At 57.4% G+C, this 27,010-nt stretch overlaps 3 protein-coding genes across 9 annotated transcripts; 2 read left to right on the top strand and 1 right to left on the bottom strand.

The window, feature by feature from the left end:
• Positions 1–231: 231 nt before the first annotated feature.
• On the top strand, positions 232–5,945 carry LOC111145786 (ankyrin repeat and SOCS box containing 6). Of its 3 annotated transcripts, XM_022500991.1 has the most exons (6): positions 232–463; positions 2,022–2,203; positions 3,127–3,233; positions 3,345–3,453; positions 4,076–4,162; positions 4,287–5,945. In XM_022500991.1, the coding sequence occupies exons 1-6, from the start codon at positions 351–353 to the stop codon at positions 4,952–4,954; spliced, it is 1,266 nt and encodes a 421-aa protein (XP_022356699.1). In that variant the 5' UTR covers positions 232–350; the 3' UTR covers positions 4,955–5,945. The 3 variants fall into 3 exon arrangements, with proteins under 3 accessions (XP_022356699.1, XP_022356700.1, XP_022356702.1); XM_022500992.1 differs by lacking the exon at positions 4,076–4,162; XM_022500994.1 differs by lacking the exon at positions 3,345–3,453 and having other exon boundaries at positions 4,287–4,950.
• A 67-nt stretch (positions 5,946–6,012) lies between these two features.
• On the bottom strand, positions 6,013–15,424 carry LOC111145787 (N-terminal Xaa-Pro-Lys N-methyltransferase 1). Of its 4 annotated transcripts, XM_022500997.1 has the most exons (5): positions 15,266–15,424; positions 13,191–13,358; positions 8,754–8,957; positions 7,733–7,985; positions 6,013–6,888 (listed from the first exon to the last, which is right to left on the bottom strand). In XM_022500997.1, exons 3-5 carry the CDS (start codon positions 8,913–8,915, stop codon positions 6,632–6,634), a joined length of 672 nt encoding a protein of 223 aa, XP_022356705.1. In that variant the 5' UTR covers positions 8,916–8,957; positions 13,191–13,358; positions 15,266–15,424; the 3' UTR covers positions 6,013–6,631. The 4 variants fall into 4 exon arrangements, with proteins under 4 accessions (XP_022356705.1, XP_022356703.1, XP_022356704.1 ...); XM_022500995.1 differs by lacking the exon at positions 13,191–13,358; XM_022500996.1 differs by lacking the exons at positions 13,191–13,358; positions 15,266–15,424 and having other exon boundaries at positions 8,754–9,888.
• A 3,568-nt stretch (positions 15,425–18,992) lies between these two features.
• LOC111146365 (chromosome unknown C9orf50 homolog) lies at positions 18,993–25,754 on the top strand. Of its 2 annotated transcripts, XM_022501893.1 has the most exons (8): positions 18,993–19,488; positions 19,746–19,836; positions 19,939–20,052; positions 23,092–23,255; positions 23,985–24,105; positions 24,858–25,019; positions 25,198–25,371; positions 25,715–25,754. In XM_022501893.1, the coding sequence occupies exons 1-8, from the start codon at positions 18,993–18,995 to the stop codon at positions 25,752–25,754; spliced, it is 1,362 nt and encodes a 453-aa protein (XP_022357601.1). The 2 variants fall into 2 exon arrangements, 1 of the variants encoding a protein (XP_022357601.1); XR_002640532.1 differs by lacking the exons at positions 18,993–19,488; positions 19,746–19,836; positions 24,858–25,019; positions 25,198–25,371; positions 25,715–25,754 and having other exon boundaries at positions 19,936–20,052; positions 23,095–23,255; positions 23,985–24,204.
• The last annotated feature ends 1,256 nt before the right edge of the window (positions 25,755–27,010 follow it).

The raw sequence follows: 27,010 nt of genomic DNA, 5'->3' as shown, positions 1-27,010 counted from the left end.
CCCGGGCTGGCAGAGACGGGCCCGCCTTGGGCCGGGATCGGGTTTGCCAGGGTGGTCTGCGCCCTCCACTCCCCCGGGGCCGGCCTCCGGGTTACCCACAGCTCACTCTGGGGGCGCGCCGCGGTCCTCCGACCCCATAGGGGGCGCTGCCGCCATCGGTGGTCCCCCCCGGCCGGCGCGGGCCGGAAGTGCTAGGGTCACTTCCGGCGCGGAGCAGCGGGGTGGGCGGCGGGGCGCGGGGGCTGGACTAGCAGAAGCCGGGGCAAGCCCGTGGCCTCCAAAAAGAGCTCAGTCTGCTTCTCGGCCTCTCCCAAAGGTGCGGCCGCCTTGCCGCGCCCCAGGCCGCCGCGATGCCGTTCCTGCACGGCTTCCGGAGGATCATCTTCGAGTACCAGCCGCTGGTGGATGCGATTCTGGGCTCCCTGGGGATCCAGGACCCCGAGCGGCAGGAGCCCCTGGACGGGTAACTAGCTTCCTTGCCGCGGGCGGGCCGAGCTGGCGCTGCTTCCCTTGAATTGTCGCCACAAGCGGGGTGGGGGTGGCTGTGCCCCAGTGGACAGGTGAAGGGGCAGGCGGAGGCTGGAGTTGGGTTGCTTTGAGCGGGAGCCCCTGCACCCCGCCCAAATCGTGCCCTTTACAGGGCGGAGGGTGCTCCAGGCCCGCGCAGGAAGGCTGGGAGGGTGGAGTGCGGGCAGGGCCGCCGGCCTCGGTGCCCCACCCAGTGCCCAGCGTGCCTGCTGCGGGTTGCAAGGGAGCAGGGTGGAGTCTGCGAGGGCCTCGGTTTTTACCCCAGAACAGTGCGAAGATGAGCTCTGTAGCCGACTTTGCATTTGACGACAAGAACAGGTGCATCCCCGCACCTGTGGGAAGGGTGTTCAGGGTTACAGCAGTGAGCTAAACAAAACCCCCAGCGTCGGCGATGCTTATGCTTCAGAGAGACACGAGCGTGAGTCAGGTGTATGTACAGTCGGTGTCATGGAGGCAAGAGCAGAGGAAAGCGGAGGCAGGGCTGTGTGTCTGGGATCCGTGGGAATTTCAGAGGCAGTGGGTACTATGCGTGTCTCTAGGGACTTCGGTGGAAACAGGCTTGCTTCATCACTGCTCTGTTCACTTGGAGGCTGTTCTGAAAACAGCGTAAGGTGTTTCCTTAACTTGGAGGCTGTTCTGGGGCTGAGAACAGGGCAGGAAAGCGGGTGCTACATGCCCTTTTGTAGTTCCAGAATTTTTGCTTTGTATCCATGGTGCCCTGGGCATTCTCCCGGGCTGGGGAAAGAGATGGAATCCTGCCCAAGCGGTAAGGATGGCACCTTGATCCCGGTAATTGAAGGGTTGCAGACGGGTGAGGCTAAGGGCAGTGGGAAGCATTGGTGAGGAAGGGAAGCCTCCTCCAGAGGAGGAGGTGGCGGCCTTTGAAGGAGCTGCGACCAGGTTCACGGAGCTGTCCGTGGGCCTGAGCTTTAGGGGAAAGCCACAGAAGTTTTGGAGGTCACTGCTGGCGGGCAGGTGGGGTGGGGGCTGGGGCGTGAAGGGCCATGTGTGCGCTCAGCCTTCTGGGGACCGGGAGGTTAAGCGTCTCTGAGCGTGAGTGGGGGCAGGAGGGCCTGGGGGTTGCCTGGTCCGGTCTGGCTGCCCTCGGGATGCTCATTGTCAGGCGAGGGGGTGTCAGTGTCCGCTTCCTGCTCTGGGCTGCAACGGTTCCCTTCAGGCCCAGCAGCACAGCTGTGTGAGGCTTTGTGCCCGAGCTAGGGGCCAGATTGTCCGGGCAACTTGGGAGGAGGCTAGAGACAGCCCCAGTTCTTTCTTAGCAACCCGAGGAGTCAGCTTGAGTTAAAAGATGCAGCTTGCTCTCTTGCAACCACAGGCCTTTTCCAGAGACTTTCTGCCCCACAGAACCAGGGCCCTACCTTGGGAGGGGGGTGATGACAGCAGGAGACCACCCACCCACAGGGTGCCCAGGCTAGCTGGTCCCACAGCTGCCCCCGCTACCCCCCACCAACCGATCCACCCCTCTGCTGCCCCAGGCCCGGTTATGTTGCCAGCGAGGAGAGCCGAATCCTTGTTCTCACTGAGCTGCTGGAGAGAAAGGCCCACTCTCCATTTTACCAGGAAGGCGTGAGCAGTGCCCTGCTGAGGATGGCGGAGCTGGGGCTGACCCGGGCGGCCGCCGTTCTCCTGCGCAGCGGGGCCAGCCTCAACTTCGAAGGTCAGTTGGAGCCCAGAGGGGCTACGGGGGGACACGTGGCTTAAAGTGTGGCTCTGCCTTTCTTGTTCTCTTGGGAGCCGCTTCCCTTATTTCCTCCGTGGGTGGTGACTGAGGAACCCCATCCCCCTGTGGGCTTTCGAGGGGCTCTGACCCTGCTGGTCCGAGAGAAAATTGGTCGCTGCCTCCACCATGTGATTGATCAGCAAACTTTCCCAGCTAAACCCCTGCTTCTGTGAACGTGAAAATGCGGCTGCTGGCACTGTGCCCAGAGCTCGGGGAGAGCAATTTTCTGCCACTTATTCTGAGCCATCTCGCGTTTTTGCCCATGCCACAGGGAGAGGGGACAGCACAGAAGCAGCGCTGGGTGTAAGTCGTGGCAGGGCGCGGTCGGCTTCGAGGCTGGAGGTGCCAGGGGATGGAGATGGAGCCGTTCTCCTTTCCTCTCTGGCCTTCTCACCGGGGAGGGCAGGGTCAGCCGGGAGATGGGCAGGGCTGACTTGTGACCAGTGCGGGTCCTTGAGCTGACACGGGATGTGGCCAGGCCTGCCTCGGCTCCCATGTGAGGACTGGCTCAGAGGCCACTAGGCTCTTGGAGGGCAGAGGAGGTGAGGGGCGGGGCTGTTCTGAAGTCTGTCATTTGGAGACTGGCTTTGAGAACGTGGCTGTTACTGCCCGGCTTCAGGAGCCGTCAGTTGGGGTCCCTCTCCCAGCAGCCTGAGCAGAGGCACCCAGTCTTATGGTTCTGTTTTACAGAAGAGACTCAAGTCCAGACAGAGGGGCTGCCTGTCCCCCGGGACCCTGCCCCATGTCTGACTCCAGTGCCTGTGCCTGGTGGGAATGGCTCTGTCCTGACCCCTCATGGTGCCAGAAGCCTGGGTCCCCTGTGCTGGGCAGGACTGACACGAGCCATGTCTGTAATTCAGACCCTGTCACGTACTACACGGCCCTGCATATAGCCGTCCTGCGAAACCAGCCGGACATGGTGGAGCTGCTGGTGCGCCACGGGGCTGACATTAACCGGAGGGACCGGGTAAGAGCCGGGTCTGGCCCACTCAGAAGCAGGGATGTGGTGGGGTGGCCGTGAGCGGCCTCCCGAGCCCCCAGGTCCCCAGGCCTACTGTGCTGTGCTTTCTTGGCTCAGATCCACGAGAGCAGCCCCTTGGACCTGGCCAGTGAGGAGCCCGAGCGCCTGCCCTGCCTGCGGCGCCTCCTGGACCTCGGAGCAGATGTCAATGCGGCTGACAAGCATGGTGGGTGCCTCCCCCGGGAAAGCAGGCTGCCTCGGGAGGGAGAGCCAGAGCCCCCCAGGACGGTGACTAGGCCTGATGACACAGCGCAGCCAGGCCCATAGGTGCCTTTTGCTGACCTGCAGAGGCTTTCGGGAAGTGATGCAGCCGTTGGCCCCACGCCAGCCCCCTGAGGTCTGTCTGTAGGGGGAAGGAGGGTGTGCATGTGGCCAGATTTCTGGGAGGGTGAGCCACTTCTTGGCAAAGACTCAGCCCAGATCTCAGGTAGCGTCTGAGTGTCTTGAAAAATCCCACCTCTTCTGCCCATTCTGCTCCTGGTTTTCTGTGGTTAGAAAGAATGACCAGCCGCCAATCACCTTCAGCCTCGGCTGAAAAGTCGATCATTTTTAAAGTTCTTTCAGGGGGCACCTGGCTGGCTCAGTCGGTAGAACACACAACTCTTGATCTCAGAGTTACAAGTTCAAGCCCCACGTTGGGTGTAGAGAGGGCTTAAAAATAAAATCCTTGACGACGACAAAAAAATGAAGTTCACTTTCTCATCCTAAGTGGCTTCCTCTGCACCTCTGGGGTTGTCCTGACCTCGGCTTCCTGGTCCCCACTCCCCCTCCTCCTCTTCCTTCTGTAGGAAAGACCGCTCTGCTCCACGCCTTGGCCAGCAGCGACGGCGTGCAGATCTACAACACTGAGAACATCCGGCTCCTGCTGGAAGGAGGTGAGGCTCGCCTGTGGGCTGCTCCCAGGCTTCTCCCTCCCCTCCCCCCATTACACAGGTGGCCTTCCTTTGCAGCAGTTTAAGACCTGCTGCCATCTTCTCTTTTCCTGACTGGCTCTCGCAGGGGCAGATGTCAAGGCCACCACCAAAGATGGGGACACGGTGTTCACCTGCATCATCTTCCTGCTTGGGGAGACCGTGGGAGGGGACAAAGAGGAGGCCCAGATGATCAGCCGCTTCTGCTTCCAAGTCACGCAGCTGCTGCTAGCGCACGGGGCCGACCCCAGCGAGTGCCCGGCCCACGAGTCCCTCACACACATCTGCCTCAAGGGCTTCAAACTGCACTTCCCGCTCCTGCGCTTCTTGCTGGAGTCCGGAGCTGCCTATAACTGCTCACTGCACGGGGCGTCCTGCTGGTCCGGCTTCCACATCATCTTTGAGAGGCTCTGCTCCCACCCAGGCTGTGCCGAAGACGACAGCCACGTGGACCTCCTGCGCAAAGCCGAGACCGTCCTGGATCTCATGGTGACTAATTCCCAGAAACTTCAGCTGCCTGAAAACTTCGATATCCATCCCGTGGGCAGCCTGGCAGAAAAGATCCAGGCCCTTCACTTCTCCTTGAGGCAGCTGGAGAGCTACCCTCCGTCCCTCAAGCACCTGTGTCGCGTCTACATCCGGCTCTATCTTCAGCCCTGGCCCGTGGATGTGAAGGTCAAAGCCCTGCCTCTGCCGGACAGGCTGAAGTGGTACCTCCTTAGTGAGCACAGCGGTACCATTGACGAGGACATCTGACCACCCCCAGATCGAGGGAGCAGGGTCTGCGCAGCTCAGCCTACTGGCGGATTTCGGCACCTGCGGCAGCCTTAGGGGAGAACCTTCTGGCCTTCCGTCGGAAGGTAGAGGTTGGGAGATGAAACTTGATCCTTACTGTGTACCAGGAAAACCAGGTGGAGCCCAGCAGCCATAGTCATTGCGGTGGGAAGGGGCCCTGTTTCTGCAGGGCGACCACTCCCCTTCTGTTTGGCAGAACCCCCAAGTCTCAACCACGCTGGGAAAAGGGACTGGGTCTAGACTTGGGACAAGTGTACACCCTGTTCTTCTGCAGGGAGCATCACGCAGGGTAGCTCTCTCGGTCCTCTGAGAGCCGCAGGAAGCTGGTCTGTCTTGCATAGGGCCCCATTGAAGCCGGGAGGACGTGTGCTGGGCCTGTGGGGGCACAACCCCGCTGAGGCCCATCACTCCCGTCTCTCCCCACGCTAGATTATTAGGTCACTTGGAGAAGTGCTCTCGGTGGGCTAGGGAGAAGGCTGAGCTGCCCCTGCCGCCTTTGGCCGCTCTGGGGCCAGGTTACCCATGGCCCGGCCCAAGGCACGGGACTGGAATCCAGCGGCAGCTCTGTCTGTGCCAAACCTGGGATCTCAGGGGACGTGCCTTCTGCTGAAAAGCAATCCCGTGTGACCAGGGACAGTCCTTTCCAAAATGTCTCGTGAGGGGTTCACCTGATGCTGAAAGCTACTAATACTGCAAGCTGACTGTGCGGCCCACGCCACACCCTCATGAAGCCAGTTCCCAGTCTCGTGGTCCTTGTGAATTGTGTGGATGCCGGGAAGGCGAGCTGAGGCAACTAAAGGTTACGTTATACAGTAAAGTCCTGCTCTTGGCCTTCAAGGTCCTTGTGTGACATTTTGGCCCCCTCCCAGCCCTTCCCCAGCTTAGGACTGAGGCTCCCACCGAGAAGAGCTGAGAGGCATGAGGGGACGGCAGCATCTAGTGGGGACAGTTTCCAAATAGCCCCGCACTGCAGCCCCAGTAAAGAAGAGCACCAGTCCAGACCGGCCAGGGCCTTCCCAGCACAAGAGTCACTCTTTTATTTTTTGATGAAAATGTTCACCGAGGAGGAGCTGCAAGGCACAGCCAAGAATGAAGCCGCAGACTCCCTCGCTGGAGACCACGGTGACTATCATGTCAGGGACACCAGGGCTCATCACCAAATAGGCCTCAGCACAGGGTCGCCCCCAGCAGCTGCAGGCTCCATGGCCCGGCTCCTCGCCTCCCCCCGAGGGGAACAAGTCCCAACAACCGAGAGTTCTCTTCCTCTTAAGGCACCTAGGCCTGTGGCTGGAAGGCTGGGTGGTGGAAAGGGAGAGCCAGAAAATCTCCACTTCTGAGGGGATCGCTGTATTCCCACACGTGGAGCACCAGGGACCCTGGAGTCCCACGGTCTGCACTGTCCGATCCCCGCCTCTCACGGCAGCAGAGCCGGGCTGTAGCCTCAGTGCTCCGGTCAGGGGCACCCCTCCCCACTGGGTCCCATTAGGCCTTTTGAAAAAGAGTCTGGCGGTGGGCAGCAAACGGGTGTATTTGGCGGTCTCGGTCCACACGCCCAGGCCATCGCTGGGGAGCCTCTGGGTCCCGCCCGGCTGCCAGCCCCCCACCCCGCACTGGTCCTTTTCTTCTGCCGGGCCCTGCTCATCTCAGGGCCAAGCTGTAGACGTGGTAGATCTCATCAGGGAGGTTCTCCTGGCGCTCCTGGGCTAGGAGGCTGAGGCCCGCGCTGCGGACGATCCTGTGGACCACCTCGAGGTCCCGGCACACGCTGCTGTCCACGTCATCCAGGATCACGCCCTCCTGCGCCATGTTGTCTTTGATGACGATGATGCCGTTGGGGCGCAGGCTCCGCTTGCAACGCCGCAGGAACTCGGCCAGGTGCCGGTCAGTCAGGTGGCCTGGGGACAGCAGAGGCGGGGCCACGAGGAGGGAGTGGAGCCAAGCACGCACACTCCACTGGCCGCGCCTCTCGATCTCCGCTCAGACTTACCAAGCTCTGTCTAAACACATGGGGCCTCCCCAGCGCTGGGCAGCCCAGAGGTGCTTACCAAGTCCCGTTCTGTGTACGAGGAAGCCAGCTCAGAAGTCACTCACCCAAGGGCTGTCACAGAGCACAAGCTGGGACCGCACCCTGTCTGGGTGACTTCTGGGCCCTGCCTGACACCTACGCTCCAGCCATCCCCCTGCCCTGAGGCCTGGATTAGGGGTTCTTACCAACCCGTTCCTTCCCTAATTAGAACTGCAGACCGGCTCTGAGGGACCACAAAGGACAGGGCCAGACCCAGCAGGGCTACGGTGTCTGCTGTGGAGTGGGCGGCCAACTGCGGGTACGGTGGCCCGCCCGCCAGGTCAGCGGCCAGGGAAGAGCACCCTGCGTGTGCTGCAGGGCAGAGCAGGTGCAGGATGGGGCGGCAAGGCGTGGCTCCCTCGCTGTGAACAGTGGGGACGGCCAAGGCTTCACTTTCTCCTCTTATTAAAAAACACTTTTAAAACTCATGTCCACGTTCTCTGAATGCAGTTATTGGTTGTTTACATTTTTTCAACAAAAAACTGCACCTGAGTGGGTCGTAACGGTACTGACAGAGCCCGGAAGGCGAGCCCAAGGAGGATTTGGAGAAACCCCAGGGTCCCGTGTGCCGCAGGAGCGCTGGCCGGCAGCCTCCACGGCCCCGGAACCTGCCTCTGCAGCGGGGGGGCGTGCGGGAGGTCTGTGGAAGGCGTAGAGGGCCGCGGAAAGCTCACCTATCACCCACTGGATCCAGATGACATCGTAGGAGCTGGGCTCGGGGCTGAAGTCCTGGAGGCCACAGCAGAAGTAGTTCCTCACCCTCTTGCCCTCCTCTCCCAGGTACGTCCTGGCTTTAACCAGAAAGTCTTCCGTCACGTCCACCATGTCCACCACTCTGAAGAGCGGCAGCAGCAGCCTCTTGGTGATCCTACCTATGCCGGCTCCGCAGTCTAGGGCGCAGGAGGTCCCCGTCTTGTTTGGGCCTTCCTGAGAAGCAGGGAAGGCAGAGGCTCAGTAGGGAAGGCTCAGAAAGCCCGAGAAGGGGGATGTTCCTCCCAAGCTCCCAGTTACTCAAGTCAGCAGTGGGCATAGGCCGGGGGCTGGCACGGAAGTCGCCCATGGGTAGGACCACAGACATTCCCGTCCTGGGCCACACATTCCTGAAATGCAAGCTGACAGCCACTTAAAGGGGACTAACGAACAGGTGCACTGATCTCTCACGACGCCCCACTAAAACCAGAGGATGAACAGAATTGAAGCAGTGAAAAAAACAGAGGCAGTGGTGATTTTCACTGATCTGGGAAGGCAGCAGACAGTGGGTGGGGAGACACCCCATAGTGTGAGGGGCAAGCACCAGCCTCTGATGCTACACGCCAGCCTGGCACAGGGGGACAGAGCAGGGGAGGAACTAGGAGCCTGCCCTCAGCAGAAGAGCCGGCGCCCACAGCCCAACAGCCCGCAAACATGGCAAGACAGTGAAGGAGTCACCCCTGACAAATCTGAACAGTTAGAGGAAGCCTCCGTTCTGGTCCCGGGAGACCCGGCACAGCAGCCAGCTCCCCCACGTGGCAAGCCTGAGACAGAGGCCCCCGTCCGCACGCCACCCCACCCCACCCTCGAGGCCTGGGGGGCTGACACCAACCAAGAACCAAAGGCCCCGCGATGGCTCGTGTAAAAGGTGGCGCCCTGTGCAGACCAGGCTGGGCCACCAGGGCCACATCCTCTGCTGCTGGACGGCGCGCCAGACCTGCCTACCCTCAAAAACCTCTGCAGGAACTTCCGGGAGCTGCTGATGTCGATGCTGGAGATGTGGCCGTACCCCCCGAGCATGCCGTCCACGGTGGGCGGGACTTCCTTCCAGTACGTCTTGGCCTTCGAATAGAACTGTTTCTCGTCTTCTATCACTTCACTTGTCATGCTGCCACCAGCCAAGGCGGCTCAGGCGCCAAACAGCAGCAGCTGAACAATGAAAATGAGCAAATCAGCCAGGTCGAGGGCGCCGGTCTCACCCCATGCTTCACAAGGTCATACAACCCTGCCTGATGCAGAGAAATGTCCGGTGTCCCCAAAACAGCTTCTGTCCCTTGGATGACGGGGCCTCCTGTCCTTCGTAGTCAAGTCATTCTGCAAAGTGACCTTTGTATCAGAGGAGGGGACCCAGAGTCCTGGGCTTCTAGTCCTTTCCTTATTGGACACGACACCTGACCTGAAGGCTTCTAACTCTAAAATATAGAGAACCCCCAGTTGACACTTGAGGAAACGGAGCAGGAAACCCCAGGCTCCTATGGCGGATGCTCCGGCTGATGCTGGGAGGGGCCTGGGGAGCCCACTCGCCTCCCACTCACTCGTGAGCACAGAATGGAGCTCGCTGTGGGGTCTGGTCCTTGGTTAGCAACGTGCCGGGACTGGGTACCAGGCACTGTGCCAGGAGGCAGGCAGACAGCTCCACACACACACTGGCAACCATTCGGGGCCGCAGACAAGTACAAGATGCCAGCACAGCCCAGCCCAGAGGAAGCGCTCCCCTGCGGAGTCAAGGAAGGCATCCCCGAGGAGGTCGCCCATCAGCTGAAATGAAGGACGAGGAAGAGTTCACTAAGCCAACAGGGCACGCCCGCTCCCTCCAACAGGCGTGGAAGGCGGGGTGGGGGAAGGGGACACATTCGGGATTAGACTCCCCGCTAAAGAGCAGTGAGCTGGAACTGCTCTAGGGTTAGCAGGAAGTGACAAGAGACGTGTGTTTCTGCAAGACCGTCGGCAGCTGTGGGGGCTCTGGGGCACAGTGAAGGCAGACACAAGACGGTGTCACCATGACAGGTGGAGGGGCAGCGACAACGCAGAAGCCAGGGCCTGGGGGAGGGGGAGGGCCTGGCAGCTGCACACCCAGCCAGCCCGGCTGCATCTGTGCCCTGAGGCACCGGCCCCACAGCACCATCGACCCCAGGAGCTGTCCTAGTTGCCCCGAGGCTTTGCTGAGATACCATCCAACCCTCAGTGAGCTTCCAGTCCAGCGGGAGCCAGAAACGAGTGGAGCCAACTAAAACACAAGGCAGAAAGGGTGAGGACGCCCACTGAGCCCCAAGTACTGTGGAAACTCCAAGAACGGAGCACTCTCTTCGGAACGGCAGACAGGGCAGCAGCTGAGAGAAGGCTACCTGAGGCAGACCCCGAAAGATAAAAAATGCTGTTGGTGGTGGGGGGCGGGGGTGCCGGCACGAACAGGATCAGAGGAGCAGGGCATGTGTGCCACCCAGAAGGCGCTACTGATGATGGCCTGGGCTGGCTGGAATGCAGACAGAGGAAGAGGGTATTTATGGGAGATGAGCTTAGACAGGCAGCCTGGGCCTGGATCACGGGAGGCCCCATTGACAGGCTGGGGGCCGGGGGTTTGGCTTGTGGGTAATGGAAAACCAATCAGCTGAGAGTTTCCGAAGGGCCCAAGGTGTGCCGGGATCTAAGTGGCGGTGGGAGCACCGGGCAGAGTGGGAACAGAGTGGGACCGGCAGGAGCCATGTGGCATTTGGGACAAGAAGCGGCGGCGTTGTGGGGAGACAGTGACAGGCGCACACTCCCATCACAGGCTCTCAGCTTAGGGCTCATATCCTCAGAGGCCCTTCCTGACCAGCCCAGCTAAGGGGGCTTCCTCCCACACCCAGATCTAATCCCCACGCTTTCCTGCCTTCAGAATGTGTATTTCTGTCTGAAATTACACCATTTACTGTCCAGCCTCCACGGTATGGAAGCTCTAGAGGCGCGACCTTGCCTTTTTGCCACTGTGTCCCCAGCACCAAGCCTCCCTCAGCGCAGGGTGAAGTCCCCTAACCCCCCAGGAACACTGTCCACGACTGTGCTCCCGGGGTTTCACTTCCACCTTTATACCACTCCACTGGGTGCTAGTTAAGCCACTGACTCCCAGAACACAGGGTGACACAGAAAGCTTCATGTGGGACCCTGGGATCGGGCTCAAAAACACGTGAGAGACCCCCAAGATGGAGGAATGCCTTAAAGACTTCTTCAAGAGAAGTCATCAGACAGGAAACAGGAACGTGCCTTGAGGTCAAGCACATAGCCCTTGATACATAATTTAGAGACTGACTATAAGGAGAGAAGGAGAAGAGATGAAGAATTCTCATTAGCCACGTTTGTCACTAGCCCCCATGCACAAATGTACTCTGAACTTGTCCCAGAAGACAAGGAACCTTCCAGAAGCAGCAGGCCCACCTCAGCCCAACAACTCAGGATGCTCCTCACTGATGCAATCCTGCTTCCGCCACGGTCAGTCCTTTCCAGGGAACCCAGCTAGCCGGCTGGGAGGGCCCTCCTCCTCCCCATTCCCTGGCTCCTTCCTGGATTTGGACACTGCTCACCCGCAAGGCCACACTGGCCCTCAGAGGAACCAGAAGAGAAGCGACAGCATCTCCATATCCTAGCAGGTCCAGTTCTTAGATCTGTGACTGTCATTGCTTCCGCCCTCTAGAGCCCTTCTATTGTGTGGAGAGAGTCCCCCAATCCCCCAGCTCCCGGGCTGATGCTCCAGCTTCCGCGTCCAGGAACAAGGGTCTGGGACCACAGTGAAGGTGACTTCCAACTACTATGTCAATCAAAGGGCCCTTTGGGGTAACAGGCAGGTAACGGGGGCGGCGGCGGGGGCTGGTTCTAAATACAGCATCCCCTCACCCTGGCTCACCACCATGTCCCACACCAGTGTCCTAGCACCTGAGGCTATCCCCCCGACCCCGAAAAGAGAAAGGGGCACACTGCTCAACGAGAATGAACGTTCACTCCCACTCGGAGTCACACAGTAAAGCAAAAGGACACAGAAACCTGCCCGTGCCCAGGAATCCCAGCTGCAGTAGCGTAGACATCACTGTAGCTCCCTGTGAGCTGACAGGAAAGAGGGCCACAGGCCTGAATGTCACCACGGAGCTCAGTCTGGGGGCTGCCCACTCCCGCTGACAGGCCCCACAGCCACCACGCCACAGCCTCTCCACCATCACCCAGGAAGGACGGCATCAAAGGCAGCTCTTCCACTCGGCACTCAGACTCGAGCTCGGCAACACTCACCTGTCCCCATCACTGCCCACCAGTCTCGGCAAACTGCTGGCTCTGACCTCTTCTCTATGTCCCCACTGGCCTGGGAACCCCTTGGAGAACAGCGGCAAGACCCTGAGGTGCACCGCTGTATTTCTCTTGCAGTTCATGTAGGTTTCAACAAAAAGTTCACTCTCCATGAAATGAACAGAGTGAATGTGAGGCCCTCCCCGGGCCATATGCTGCCTGTCTGCCTTCGTTCCCAAGGAGGTAAACTTCCTGGGGACAGGGACGTGACCTCATTCCCGACTAGCCCAGCACCGGACACGAGGTGGGGGATTGGTCATTGGTTGCCAAATGAACCAAAGAATGAGCTTTGTGTGGTTACATTTTCCACTTTTGAGAAAAGCCTACAAAAATCCAACCATGGGGCACCTGGGTGGCTCAGTGGGTTAAAGCCTCTGCCTTCAGCTCAGGTCGTGATCACGGAGTCCTGGGATTGAGCCCCGCATCGGGCTCTCTGCTCAGCGGGGAGCCTGCTTCCCCCTCTCTCTCTGCCAGACTCTCTGCCTGCTTGTGATCTCTGTCAAATAAATAAAATCTTTTTTTTTTTTTTTAAAGATTTTATTTATTGGGGCGCCTGGGTGGTTCAGTTGGTTAAGCGACTGCCTTCGGCTCAGGTCATGATCCTGGAATCCCGGGATCGAGTCCCACATTGGTCTGCCTGCTCAGCAGGGAGTCTGCTTCTCCCTCTGACCCTTCCCCTTCTCATGCTCTCTCTCTCTTATTCTCTCTCTCTCAAATAAATAAAATCTTAAAAAAAAAAAGATTTTATGTATTTATTTGGCGGAGATTACAAGTAGACAGAGAGAGAGGGGGAAGCAGGCTCCCCGCTGAGCAGAGAGCCCGATGCAGCGCTCGATCCCAGGACTTCGAGATCACAACCTGAGCCGAAGGCAGAGGCTTTAACCCACCGAGCCACCCAGGCGCCCCAATAAATAAAATCTTAAAAAAAAAAAAAAAAAATCCAACAATTCAAAACGTAACACTGAAGGCCATTACCAACAATGTAATTTTTCTGCTCTACCAAAAGCCTTACAAGATGATTTCTTTAAATGTCAAGGTCCTCTGAATAATCTAATTTACAAGAATTCCACTTACAGGCAGATTCTAGGAACAAGCCAGGGGAGGAATATCCGGGCCGGGAAATGGCAAGTCTAATTTTGACATTTGTTCCAACAGCTGAATCATTAGTAAACATGATTCCTTGGGGCTCTGTCTATACTTTGTCTCCCGGTATCCAGACAGACTGGAGCGGGCAGGAGGTCCCTAGGAGTCAGAGGGAACAGTGGGGTTGTCAGTCAAATAGCACTAAGCCTCCTCTACTCTGCTCAGGATGTGGTGAGGAGCTACACGGCTGCAGGGGAGGGAAAGGGCCTGGGCACAATATGGCTTTGCGTGCGCTCTCGGCTAGCTTGGACCGGACGAGAAGCCCTTTGCTCGTGGACTCTGCTCCTCAGCAGGTGGAACATGTCGTGCTTCATTCACTGTCATCTGACCACCTCCTCTTCCCCTCCAAGGTGTTTAGGGGGACAGGTGGGCAGCCTCCCCAGCTACTACTTCTCCCAGGATTCACGGGAAAGAACGGTGTTTCAACTGTCACCGTTCATGCTTTGGGAAGGCATCACACCCTCTTCATTTACCAGCCTCTAAGAAAAAGTCTGGAAGCAACAGGAGGCAAGAGCCTGCCTGAAGTTACCGCCCTCCCTCTTGCAGCCTGCTGGACAGGGCCTGTTGGCCCTGGATCTGGGACAGCAGCTGGACATATGGGAATGGCAAGGTGCTCTATGAGAAAGAAAAGGAAGGAGGAAGTAAAGAAGACTTAAAAAGGCAGGGGGCGGAGGGGAGATGGGAGTGTTTAAAAACAAAGGCTCTGGTGGAGTCAAATGAACCACGTTTGAATCCTGGCTCTGCTTCTCTCTGGCTACGTAAGCTCATATAAGACACTGAGCCTTGGTTAAGTAAGTTTATCTATGAAATGGGAACAGCAACGTTGACTTTCCAAGAACACTGTGATGATTAAAGGTGGGTGTGAAAGCATCAAGTGATCTATACAGTGGCCGGCACTGTATTATCTCAAGTTTAGAAATCTCGGTCAAATGAGATTTTCATCAATTCTCTGCCAACTGTACGGGTCAAACGGGAAAAATGCAGTGAAATGCCTTATAAACTTCAGTGTGTTAGACACGCCTCAGGGATTATTACAGTGATGCTGGAGGTCAATCCAGCAGACAAACGGCTCTGCAAACCTGCAGGAGAGGGGAGTGAGCTTCCCACCTGTGCAGGCACAGAAACGCTGCAGAGATTCCGGAGACGCTATCTCTGTGACTCTATGGCTTCTGGTCCCCACCAAAGCATTCCATATGTACCCCAACCCTTCCCCAGAACCCAGCTGAGGGACAGAAAACCATTCTACTGAAGGAGTGATGTGCCTTAACACACATACACACAGGAAACCGGGAACAGTGTAAGGAGGGAATCCGGACTTCTTAACACAGTCAAGGCCCAAGTCCTCCAGGGGCTCATCCCCTCTCTCCTGGCAATGACCAGACCATCTGCAAGACTGCCCCGCCGCACCGCACCGTCAGGGCTCTGACATCAGCTGTTTCTATCCCAGAGAGACCCTACCAGTGATGGGCAACAGAGCCGGGGCCTTTCGTTCGACATGGCAGCCCCTCCGCAAACTGGCTGACCTTGGCTCCAAGGGCTCTAGGCAGCGAGCTGTCTTCCAGGCGGCACCAGTGTCCAGCCATAACTGGGGCTGGGTCCAAGGTGAAATATGATAGCAACTCCCACGCCACGAGCACTACTCTGTGCCTGGCTCTGACCTGACCATTTTCCTGCATCCTGACGCCTACCCTCGGAGTGCGTGCTCTCCTTAATCCCCGTTTCTCACAGGGGAAACTGAGGCTCAGAGAGGGAAGGGTCTAGCGTACCGCCCCGGGACGGCGCGGGGGAGTGCCTCGTCCAGGGTCCCGGTGCCTCGGCCTTCCTCCTCCGCCCGCCGCCACCGGAGGCCCAGGTCGGACCACCCCGGAGCACACACACGTGGGGGCCCCGGCAGCTCGCGCCGGGTCACGTGACGAGCTGGGGCCTCAGGGAACCGGGGCAGTTGGGGGCCGGGGCCTCCCTTCCCCCGCCGGCCACAGCTCCCCGCTCCGCCTCGCGCTACTCACCCCGGGCGGGGGTCCCGGGACCCGGGAGAAGAGGACGGGAAAGAGGAAGGGAAGTCGGCGGCAGCGGCGAAGACGAACCCACAAGACCACGACCAGCTCCGTCCCAACACGGACAAACGCGACACCTCGCGGCGCGCACTGCCTTTGTCCATACACGTCACTTCCGAGCGCCCGGAGGCGGGGCCGAGGCTAGCTCCGCCCCGCGACCGGTTCGCTCCGCCCCATGGGCGGCTGACCTCAGTTGACTTTTGGGTCCCGGGAAGGACCTCTCGGATTTAAAAGAGCCTCAGCTCCAAGCCTGTCCTGTCTCCAGCACGCGCGCGGGGCTGGTTAGAGGCTGAAGGCTGGACTTACAAAAACGAGCGTTCTGTGGCTTTTCTACTCGGTAAAAATGGGCGGGGGGAAAGCCTTATTCTACAAATCGTACCCATAACAATTTGCATCTTAAAATAATATACAGATGAAAGAAAGAAAGAAAGAGAGAGAGAGAGAGAAAGAAAGAAAGAAAGAAGTACCTTTGATAGTGCCAACACACTGTTACCCCAAATAAACAGAACAAGTCCTTGAGGTTTCCATTCCAAAAATCCTGCCCTCTCATAGGCTCCTCCCATGTACAGAAAGTTTGGAGGGGTTCCGGAAACAACCTTGATGGACTCTGAGTTTGCAGGTGGGTGAACCTTTCCAAACCTCAGTCTCCTCTTCTGCCAGTGTTAAAAGTGTCGGATATTGCACGTCGAGGCTTCAGCCCTGTGCCTGCTGGGGACTCTCAGTAAATAGATGTACTTAGCATAGGCTCATTTTTCCTAAACTGACACCCTGGTCTTAGGTTTACAGTGCCTTCCTCTGGGCTTTACACACACAGGAGGTTCTTTTTCTTTCTTTTTTTTTTTTAAGATTTTATTTATTTATTTGACAGACAGAGATCACAAGTCGGCAGAGAGGCAGGCAGAGATAGAGAGGAGGAAGCAGGCTCCCCGCCGAGCAGAGAGCCCAACTCGGGGCTCGATCCCAGCACCCTGGGATCATGAACACAGGAGGTTCTTAAAAGTGTGTTTGCTCGGGTTGCCTGGGTGACTGAGTCAGTTAAGCCTCTACCTTCGGCTCTGGTTGTGGTCCTAGGGTCTGGGATCAAGACGCACATTGGGCTCCCTGCTCTGCGGAGAGCCTGCTTCTCCCTTTCCCTCTGCCTGCAGCTCCCCATGCTTGTGCTCGCTCACTCTCTCTCTCTGTCAAATAAATAAATAAATAAATAAATCCTTTAAAAAAAAAAAAGTGTGTTTGCTCTAACGAAGTAAAAGCTATGGGGGGTGGGGGAGGGCTGACTGCTGTTGAGTCCCCCAAATCTGTTTACGTATATAGTATATGGCATCATCTCCTGAGTACTCCAGGTCAGACTTGCTTCCCCTGGCCTGGGCCCTTCTCCCAAGCTTCATTGTCCATGTCGCTAAGGGAAGGGGTAATTCCTGGACAATCTCAGTTGCTGGGTGTGTCTGTAATCTTCCTTTGGAGGCAGCTCTGAGCCCAGCTCTTTTAGGGGTGCCCCCAAATCCACCCCTACCTTTGTTTTCCTGTCAGTGGAAGAAAAGTCCCTTCCCTCCACCTGGACTCTGAGGCCTTTCCAGATCTGGACAGCCCCAACCTCAGAGCCTCTCACATCTCTGAATTCCCAAGCCTTGCACACAGTAGTTGGTCAAGAAATGTTTGCAGCTGGCAAGAGCTGGAAGCCTCCTTAGAAATCATCTAGTTAGTCCAGTGTTTCTCATCCATTAAAAAAAAACAAAACAAAAACCTCACGTATTCTTAGAATAAATATAAAACATGGGGGCACCTGGGTGGCTCAGTGGGTTAAAGCCTCTGCTTTCGGCTCAGGTCATGATTCTAGGGTCCTGGGATCGAGCCCCGCATTGGCTCTCTGCTCAGCGGGGAGCCTGCTTCCCCCCTTCCCTCTGCCTGCCTCTCTGCCTACTTGTGATCTCTGTCAAATGAAAAAGTAAAAAATCTTAAAAAAAAAGAATATAAAACATGTTCACCTTTCCCACTCAATATTCTAACTTCCTAAGGAGGTATGCCTTTCCATCCCTCATTGAGGAGCACTTGCGGAGAATGGATATATCAGCTCTGATGCCTCCTCCAGGCAGACTCCTCAGATTGTAACAGGATACCATGCCAGCAAAACTGCTGGTCCAAACAACCCTTCTCCCCCACTCAAGTGTCACAGTACAAGCTTCTCCCCCTGCCTCGTCCCAGCCAAGAGTCACAGAATGAAGCCCCAAGAATGGACAAACTCATCCAGCATTGTGTAGCAAACAGAAGCGGAGCCTGGGTTTGAAATTGGTTCGCATAGTTTCCAGGCCCACTGCATTCTTACTGCCCAGCCTTCCCAAGGAAGTTCTACTTCCAGAGTTGCCCAGCCCGAACTTGACCCACCCGGGCCTCCCAGATCCAAAGAGGGCAGTGGACCCCTGGGCCCTCTGCCCTTGGCTTGGGCCCGGCTGCCCTTGTCAGGTGTCCCACCACCCCACTGTGACTGCAGCCTTGACTTCCCGAGTACAAAGCCCCACCTTCTGTCTCTAGGCCTGAGAGCCCACCGCTCCTCACATGGCCTTGGGTGAGGGGCGGATCACAATGACCCTGAAGAGGCCCAGGAGGCAGCAGGGAGGGTCCCCCAGCAGGACCAGCCTGGGAAGATGGGCTCTCCCAAGGACCAGCTGCTGGTTAGGGGGCTCTAAACTCAAGGGACCTTCTCTAGACCCACCCGAAGGCCCCTGTGGTGAGTGTGACACCAGGAGCCAGCTCAGAGCTGACAACAGTCTGGGAGTGGGGTGCGATAGGGAGAAAGCAGGCTCCAAGACCCCCCCACCCCATGTCAGAAGCTGGGGGCAGGCGTGGGGCTCTGTCTCCCGAAGGGCAAGTTTGTTAAAAATATGTGTCTTGGGGCTCCTGGCTGAGTAGTTCTGGTTAGCTTGCCACTCTTGATCTCAGGGCTGTGAGTTCGAGCCCCACATTGGGGGTAGAGATAAAAAAAAAAAAATCTTAAAAAGAAAATATGTGTCTTGGCCCCACCCTAGACCTACGGAGTCAGAATCTGAGGCACCGGTATTTTCAACAAGCTCCCCAACCAAGGGGCCCCAGCAGGACTGGGCAACTGCTGGGCAGTTCTCTCCTTCCAAACTGGTTCCAGGTTTCCTAATTCCCAGGGGAGTGCTAAGAGCCTAATAGGACTTGAACACTCCAATGGCTAAGTCACAAAGGGCAGGTGCTCTGTTATCCCCATTCTACAGGAGAGGGCACTGACAGAAGTCAGTCAGTTGGCTTGTCCAAGGTTGCAAAGCTAATGAGTAGCGGGACTCGGACTAAATCCTAAATAATAATAATTTTTAAAAAATAATAATAGTAATAGCAGCTAGCCTCTGCTGAACACGTACAGCGTGCCGGGTACTATTCTAGGCCATTTACATGTGCTGGCTCACCTAAACGTCACAGCAACTCAGAAAGGTGTGTACTCTTACGTGACCATTTTGCAGGTGAGGAAACAGAGGCTGGGCGAGCTCTGGCCTGAAGCCACTCGCTGCCGGACGAGGCAGTGGTGTTACCCCCAAAACTACAAGGACCTCCCTCCGGGCACTATGGCCTGGGGGCTGGCCTATTCCCTCGTCTTCAGGTCGCACGGCACCCCCGTCACCCCCAACTGGCGTGAGGATGCCCTGAGCTGAGCGCCGGGCCACACATGCCCCGGCGTCCCCCCAACCCCGGGGCCCAGCCGGTGGAGCCCCAGGGGCTCCCCGGCGACGGCGCTCGCCGAAGGAGAGACCCGCTGCTGCCCAGGCTGCCCCTGCCCCAGCTCCGCTCCGTCCTCGGCGCGGGGTCCCCCGGCGGCTTGAGGGCCTCGGAGGGCGGCGGCGCGTGGTGGCCGAGCGGGTCCTCGCACCCAGACGTGCGGCACCCCTCGCCGCGTCTACCCGACCTGCCCACCCTCGCCCAGCGCGGGGCGCAGAACCGGACAAGGCTGCGGTCGCTCCTGCTGCCGCCCCTGCTCCTGGCCCGTGCACCCCGGGAACTCGTGCCCCGGCGCCGGGGGCCTGGAGAGCGCGAGGATCCCTGCAGGGGCGCGGCCAGGGAGGCCCCGGACTCCCTGCGCGCCCTCCTAGGAGAGCTTCTCCCCAGCAGGTTCCGGGAGTTCCTCCACCACCTGGGGGCAGAGTGCGCGGAACCCCGGCCGCCGAGTGAGGCCTCGCCAGGACTCCCCAGGGCGCGGGGCAGGGGCGGGGCAGGCGCGGGGCGGAATCGTTTCCGGGGTGGATGGAGCTACTGTTAGTGGGGAGGGGAAGGTCTGGCACAGTCCCTTGAGGACGGGTCTGCCATTGCCCCTGTTGTACAGTTGAGGAAACTGAGGCCCAAGGCCCTATAACTAGGAACAGCCTAGTAACGACTGTCCCCAAGCCAAGGCCTATAGCTGTTTCCACCTCCTCCTGGCTCCCAGCATCCTGGGCATCACGACCAAAAAGGAGTGTGTCAGAGCACAGCCACCATGCCCCCCAGTGTCCCCACTGCCAGTTCCTTCCAGACCTGCGGTAAGTGTCAGTTACCCGCTGATGGGGACAGGGTTGCCAACAGTGCTCTGAGGATGGCGGACCCTGACCACTCATGCCAGGTGTGGCTTGTTTGTCTTCAAGGGGCCAGTCATCGTACTTCCAGAATAGTCTTAAGAAGATTTTGCTCCATCAAATACCTGCCCTGGGGACCCTGAGGAGAGATCACTCACAATTCACCCTCAAGAAGGCCAACCAGTGAGTTACAGGAGACTGGCGGTAGGGGATGGGGAGAAAGAGCATCTCTTCTTTTCTTTCCTCTTATCGTTCACCCATGAATTTACCCATCTGTACACTTGTATATCCGTCTATGTGTCCATCCATGAATCAGGTCTTCTTTTTTTTTTTTTTAAAGATTTTATTTATTTATTTGACAGAGGTCACAAGTAGGCAGAGAGGCAGGCAGAGAGAGAGAGGAGGAAGCAGAGAGCCTGATGTGGGGCTTGATCCCAGGACCCCGGGATCATGACCCGAGCCGAAGGCAGAGGCTTTAGCCCACTGAGCCACCCAGGTGCCCCTGAATCAGGTCTTCTGACAAACTATTAATAATACATTCATGAATCCACCCATCCATCTGTCCATCCATCCATCTATCCACTTACCTATCAATACATAGATCTGTCCCAGAGTAGGTCTCCTCCCAACCTATCCAAGGATTATCCATCAACATCTATGAACCCATCCACTCATTCATCAGGTCTTCTGCCAACATATTCATAGTCCAGCCGTGAATCCATTCAGATATTCCTGTTCCCATTCACCTATCCATCCTTGCATACATCTTCTCTGTGAACCAGGTCTTCTAAAACCCATCCATGAATCTCTCCATCCATCCATCCATCCATCCATCCACCCATCCATCCATTCATCCATCTAGCCAGTCATCCTTCTAACCACAAACTCCAATGATTCTATCCATCTATCCATGAGTCCAATGATCGGTCATCTACAAATCCTTCCATGCACTTGTAAATCCAGGGTACTGTCCATCTATAATTTTTTAAAAGATTTTATTTATTTATTTGACAGAGAGAGAGAGAGATGACAAGTAGGCAGAAAGGCAGGCAGAGAGAGAGGAGGAAGCAGGCTCCCTGCCGAGCAGAGAGCCCGATGCGGGTCTTGATCCCAGGACCCTGGGATCATGACCTGAGCTGAAGGCAGAGGCTTTAACCTACTGAGCCACCCAGGCACCCCCATCTATAATTTTGTCATGAAGCCATCTACGAGTCCATATACAGAGGCAATCATCCACCCATCCATCCATCCACCCATCCTCCTAACTTCCAGTCCTTCTATCAGACCTTTTCATTAACTCATTCATGGATCCATCCATCCATCCTCCCACCCAGTCTTCCATCCTTTTACCCATCCCACCATTCATTTGTCTGTTTCTTCTTCTAGCTTTTAATAGGTTTTGTTATAAGTCAGAAATTGGAGGAAATAAGATAAGGGATGGAGGTAGAAGAGCCTGGGCATTAGAGCTTCCTAGGCCTCAGTGCCATAGCTCTAATGAAGAGGAAAAAGAATGCAGAAAAAACTCCTCCGGCATTAACAGGGTTAAACTGAGGTGAACGGTGAAGAGCGTTGCCCACGAGTTTAAAAACCAAAGAGAGTAAACACAAGACATACTTGCCATCCCTTGTCCTTCTGGACCCATGGCTGACAATACTATGTGATCCCAGCGTTGTTGCCCCATGGGCCTCGAACCCTCCCTGACACAGTGCTCCAGGCAGACACCACCGATGGCTCAGAGAAGGCGCCAGAAGTGAAACACATTTGCCAAGCCAGGAACTTTAAATCAATCGAATCAACAGACTACGTCTCACAAGATAGAATAAATAAAAGTATGGAACTCATTAGCTCAAATGTGATAAACAGTGGGGGTGGACAGAGTCATGGTGTTTCCCATTTAAGAACTAATACTCGAGCACCCCATGGTGGGCAAGATCCCCTGGTAGGTCCTGCGGGAGGGGCACCAGGCTACGTTGGAATAGGCTCCAGTAGCCTCTGATAGCAGAACTGAGATTTCAGTCCCCTGGGCAGAGCTGGGGTGCACCTGTGTCTGGCCCGGAGGCCAGCACAGACCAGAGGCTGATAAGCAGACAAGTGTTGGATCCCTAGCTCCCAATGCCTGTAACTGTCTGGGACACCTCCCAGCTGCCTGGCTCTTTGGTGGGCTGATGAAAGCGTCACTTACGTGCCCACAGAGACATAAAGATGTAGTCAGAGAAATGGATGCAGGGATACATCAATATGTGTGTCCTTAAGGTGGAACGTGGCATTTCTGAATAACAGAGCCATGGATGGATCAAGCAGGCCCTCTTGCAGCCTTGCCCTTGGGGCTGAAGTTAATAAATGTAACAACAACAGAATGCCCTTTACTGAGGGCGGGCCCCATGCCAGGCCTTGCACGAGATGCCTCCCTTAAGTTATTTCATACTTACCAAACTTTTATCAGGGGGCTATTATCACGCCTACACTATATCATATACAGCTGAAAGGGGAAAACTGCAACATGGAGGACTCAAGTGTGGTCTCCCCAAGTTCACGTGCCTGGAAAGAGGCATAGCTGAGACTGATGGTTATAAGAACAGTTTGAAGTTACAGATGCTTACCCTGGGCAGCCCACAGGCTGGGTGCAGTGTTATGGCATCCGGTTCATCTCGCCACCCTGTGTGGCGGGCACAAGGATGATGCCCAGTTTACAGATAAAGAAACTGAGGCTTCAAAGAGTTAGGATGGAAACCCAGGCCTCCTTGACTCTCAAGTTCATATTCTTCTCTCTGCTGAATTGTTTGGTATATAGGATGGTCAGCTCTGGAACTAAGACTCAAATCTTAGCTAAAAATAAATAAATAAATAAAAAATAAAAAATAAAAAGAGAAAAGAAAAGAAAAGAAAAAGAAAAAAGGAAAAAGAAAAAGAAAAAATCTTAGCTCTACCCTTTACCCGCTGTGTGACCTTGGGCAAGTTGCAAAACGTCTCTGTGTCACGATTTGCTCCTCTGTAAAATGGGACTAAGGTTGTTTCCCAGGGTTGTGTGGGTGTCATAGGCTGAGGCATGGTCCGCGCGTGCTCTGTGGCCCGGCCGGCAGGCAGTACTCCCCAAAAAGGCCAGCTACTGTGGGTGTCAGGATACACAGCGAGCTCTGGTCCCATGGTTATGTGTTGCAGGGCTGGGGTGTGGGCCTAGGGGCTCAGGTCCTGACCCTCCCCTGCCCCTCTGGTCGCTCTCAGCAGGCCCCTCGGTGCGCCGGCCCCCAGGCTCAAGGCCGTGCTCTCCCACAGCTCCTCTGGGGAGAGCTCAGGGCAACGTAAGCGGTTTTGCCCCTTCCGAGTGCGATTCGCTGACGAGACCCTGCGGGACACAGCGCTCCGCTACTGGGAGCGCAGCTGTGCAGGTAAGCGGACAGCTTGGGGAGACTCGGGCCTTCAGAAAGTTCCAGCCTGGAGTCCGGAGAGCAGATGCTTCGGCCCTGGGTCCCAGGAGACAGGGCCGGCCTCCAGAGGCCAGGAATTCACTGACCTTGCCTAGACGGCACTCGAGCTGGCTTCTCCAGAGTATCAGGAGGGTCTCAAAGACCAAGTAGAGGGGTCGGAGGTCCTGCAGCAGTGTCCCAGCGTGGGTGGCACCAGGGAGCAGTCACCGTGGAGGCCACAATGGCTGCCCAGGCCTGGCCACCCCCGAAGGCCTTCTCGCTGCCACTGGTTCCCAAGCTCCAGATCTGCCCGCCTTAGAACAGGCACGTGCAGCCTCCCGACTCCCACGTCTGGCCCCCTCCGTGGCCTATGGAGGCTGAAGAAGGTGGCAAGTCACCTAAAGCGTCTTCCCATATACACGAAGGCCTGCCCTGCTGAGGAGATGCCCAGAAAGTTCCAGAAGATCAGACCTTCTCTCTGGGGGAGGCTGGCACTGGCTGGTCCAGCAAAGAAGCTAGGAACCACCAGGCCCTGGTTCTGAGATGCAACTTTGCCCTCGGCTCCTTGGGGATTAGATGTGGTGGTGTCTGCTTGGCACAGTTTCCAGTGTTTTCTGAAGTGGGTGTCAAGAAGCAGGTGGGAAGAATGCGTGTCCTTGCTCTGGTATAACCTTTACCAATCCCCCCCTGCCCCGCCCCTTTCTCCATCAGCCCGGCCTCTTCACTTCTCGGGAACTGGCAGCCCCAGGGCTTCCAAGAGCTTCCATCTGTTTATTGACCAACTACTGTGTGCAGTTTCAGGAAACGTGGCTGCTCCAGAGCCTAGTTGTGGGTAAAGCCCTAAGATCCAGGATCTTTGCTGATTCAGGAGGGATGCTCCCCGGGCCCCTGAGGGTCATAGGAAGTTGGAGACAGAAGCTGCAGTTTTGTCCCTCGGCTTGTGGTTTGATAGGCAAGCCAAGGCTTCCGAGAGCAGGTGACACAGCTGCGGAGGACAGAGACCTGGGGCCCCCAGGGGGAGACCGTCCGTCAGCTAGCAGCTGGCTAGCTCAGGAGAGAAGCCTCCATGTGGGCCAGTGGCCACAGGAGCTGTGGTCATGTCCCAGGGCCCCAGAGCAGGGCTCTCGGCTGACCGCTCCCCAGCCCTTTCCATCCTGAAGCAGCCATTGGGGAGTTTGGGGTCCCTGGCCAGCCAGGAAGGCAGCCGATCGGGCAGGAGAGACTCCGAGCCCCCAACCCCTGCAGGAACTCACCATTGTCTCTGGATTTCCACAGTGGCCTGACTGGCCTTCCCACTATGGGAAAGGAGGCCCATTGGGGCTACAGCAGGAGTGGGTATGTGGCGGGGGGTGGGGGGCACAGTTTGGGTAATAAAGGCAGAAACAGTCACGCAAGATAGTTTTAAAACCTGAGCCTTCTCTGGAGGCAGCCATCAGGCACTGGGGAGCCTTGGGTTGCCATGGAGACAGGGTTCTGCCCGGCCTTGCCTGCCAGAGAGGGAGGAGGGGAGAGTAGGGGTGCTGGCGCCCACCCCCCTCTCCCCCCCACAAGGTAGAGATCTCACTGGAGCCCTCTCTCCTCCAGTCCGGCAGGGTACCACCGAGAATGGGCTAGCTCCCCGGTCAACATCGGAACGGGTGCTCGGGAGCATCGGGAGATGACCGGAGAGTTTGCCCAAAACCCCGTGTGCAGGTCCAAGGAGGAGGCCATGGCCAACGTCTCGTTCAGCTGGGACTGCCCCAGCCTGTGAGGCTTCGGGGAAGGGGACAGGATTCAGAGGCACTGCCAGGCACCCCTCCTCATCCTGTAGACGACCCCATCCAGCAGTGGGCAGGCGAAGGGTCGCAGGCTTGAGGGATCTGCCGGCCATGGGTGGACAGGGGACTCAGGGGCCATGCAGCTCACAGGCTCCTGTCCCCCGCAGGTCCACCCAGGAGCCACCGGGTCACCTCCCTGAGGATGCCTCCATGAAATGCAGCCTCTCCGGCATCCCCAGGGCCACCACACGGAGGCTGCGAGGTGAACTCCCAACCTGGCAGGACACGGATGACATCCTGGGGCTGGGGGGCCATCGCCCTGCTCCTGGGGCCGGACACTGGTGAGCACCTGCTCGCAGCCAGCCACCCGGAGAACCCCTGCGCGGTGGGGCGGCGGGGTGCCAGATGAGGCCTCCCTGCACGTGGCTAAGGGCTGGGCTCTCGCGCTGAGCTGGGTCCGGATTCCCAGACCCATCCTTGCAAGCACTGGGGTCTTTAGGGGGTTTGCATCCCCTCATGTGTACAGTGGGGCTGACTCCAGTGCCTGCCCCCTTGGACTGGGGTATAGAATCCGCTCCCCCCCCCCAGGGCCCAGGGAGACTTGTTTCCGGCCCAGACCCCCCAACCCCTCCCCTAGCCTGCCCCACAGCATCTGGCAACAGCGGGTCCTCCTGGTCTCTCCAGGAATCCTTCCCGCCCAGCTTGGAGCTGCACCCAGTCCTGAAGCCAAGCTGCCCTAAGGGTTACCAGCTCCTCCTGCCTTCCACAATGCCGCAGGGGGCTCCCCGGTGAATGGCTGCTGGAGCCCAGGCCCGTGCATGGACACGGACCAGGGGGTGAGGAGAAGCCTTTCTCACCCCCAAATAAACATGCATTCCAGATGGCTGGGACCTGCTACCATGTCTCACCCCACAAGCCTCTCTGGGTGCCAGGTTACTGGTCTCCAGGGGTCCTGGGCCAAGGAGAGGGAGAGGACAAAGTCATGGCTAGGATGAGGCTGAGGGTTAGGGGCAGGCCATCATCAGGGACCAGGGCTTGTTCTAGGTGAACCCCTCTTCTGGAAGCGGGGAGGCCCTGCCATACACTTTGAACTTGGGACCAAGCCTCTGTCAACCTTGATCAAGCCACACCTGTAACAGGCACCTGTCCTGAGCCCGGGCCCCAGTTCCCTCTTTGACTGGAATCAAAGCCGACTTGTTGACTTCTCTCATGGGATGAGGGTGTCCAGACTCCAACGGGGTGGACAAACGTTTGTCTTCTGCATTCCCCGGGTCCCTGGAGGGCAAGCATCCAGGGTGGGTGGGGACCAGATGTTTCTCTCCTAGTGGTGGCAGAAGGAAGGGTGGGCAGTGTTCAAAATCACATCGGGAGGTGACAAAAGACCAGGTGGCGTTGATCTGATCGCTGCACTGACCCAGCATTGCCAGCCCCACACCTGGGTTCCAATTTCCCAGACAAAGTTGAAGCCCCCCTCTCCTCTGTCCAAGCAATGCTTTGGCCCCAACCCCTCGGCACACCGAGGATCCGGGTCTTTATCGCCACCTCCTGGCCAGTGAGGAAACAGCCACGGAATCCACACCCAGGCACCAGGCCGAATGAAAGGGTGAGATGAGGGGGTGCTGGGCGGGGGCAAGGCAGTGGGAATCTTAGGGCCAGGAGGGTAGTGAATGGGGGAGGATTTGTTTCTGCAGGGGTGCTCTGCCTCCGGAAGAAAGGCCACAGATCTAGGCAGTTTGGAGAAAGTCTGTGGGGGATGGGATGGGGGCAGCGCTCCAACTCCCCTTCCCGGGGGACTGGCTGGGGTTTCGATCCCAGGGATGGCTCCCCACCACCCCTTTTTCTGCGCTTTCACTACCCCCCACCCACCCTAGTATTTCCATTTCCTGGAGAGTCTGCGGGCCTCAGAGGAGGCCGGATTCGGCCGCGCACCCACCCTGGTGACCTTGCGCCGCCCGCCTCGCCCTCTCCGAGCCTCAGTTT

The sequence above is a fragment of the Enhydra lutris genome, unplaced genomic scaffold (assembly GCF_002288905.1).
Source record: "Enhydra lutris kenyoni isolate GAN:26980312 unplaced genomic scaffold, ASM228890v2 scaffoldscaffold13, whole genome shotgun sequence".
Taxonomy (NCBI): Eukaryota; Metazoa; Chordata; class Mammalia; order Carnivora; family Mustelidae; genus Enhydra; species Enhydra lutris.
This window is presented reverse-complemented; position numbering and strand designations above follow the sequence as displayed.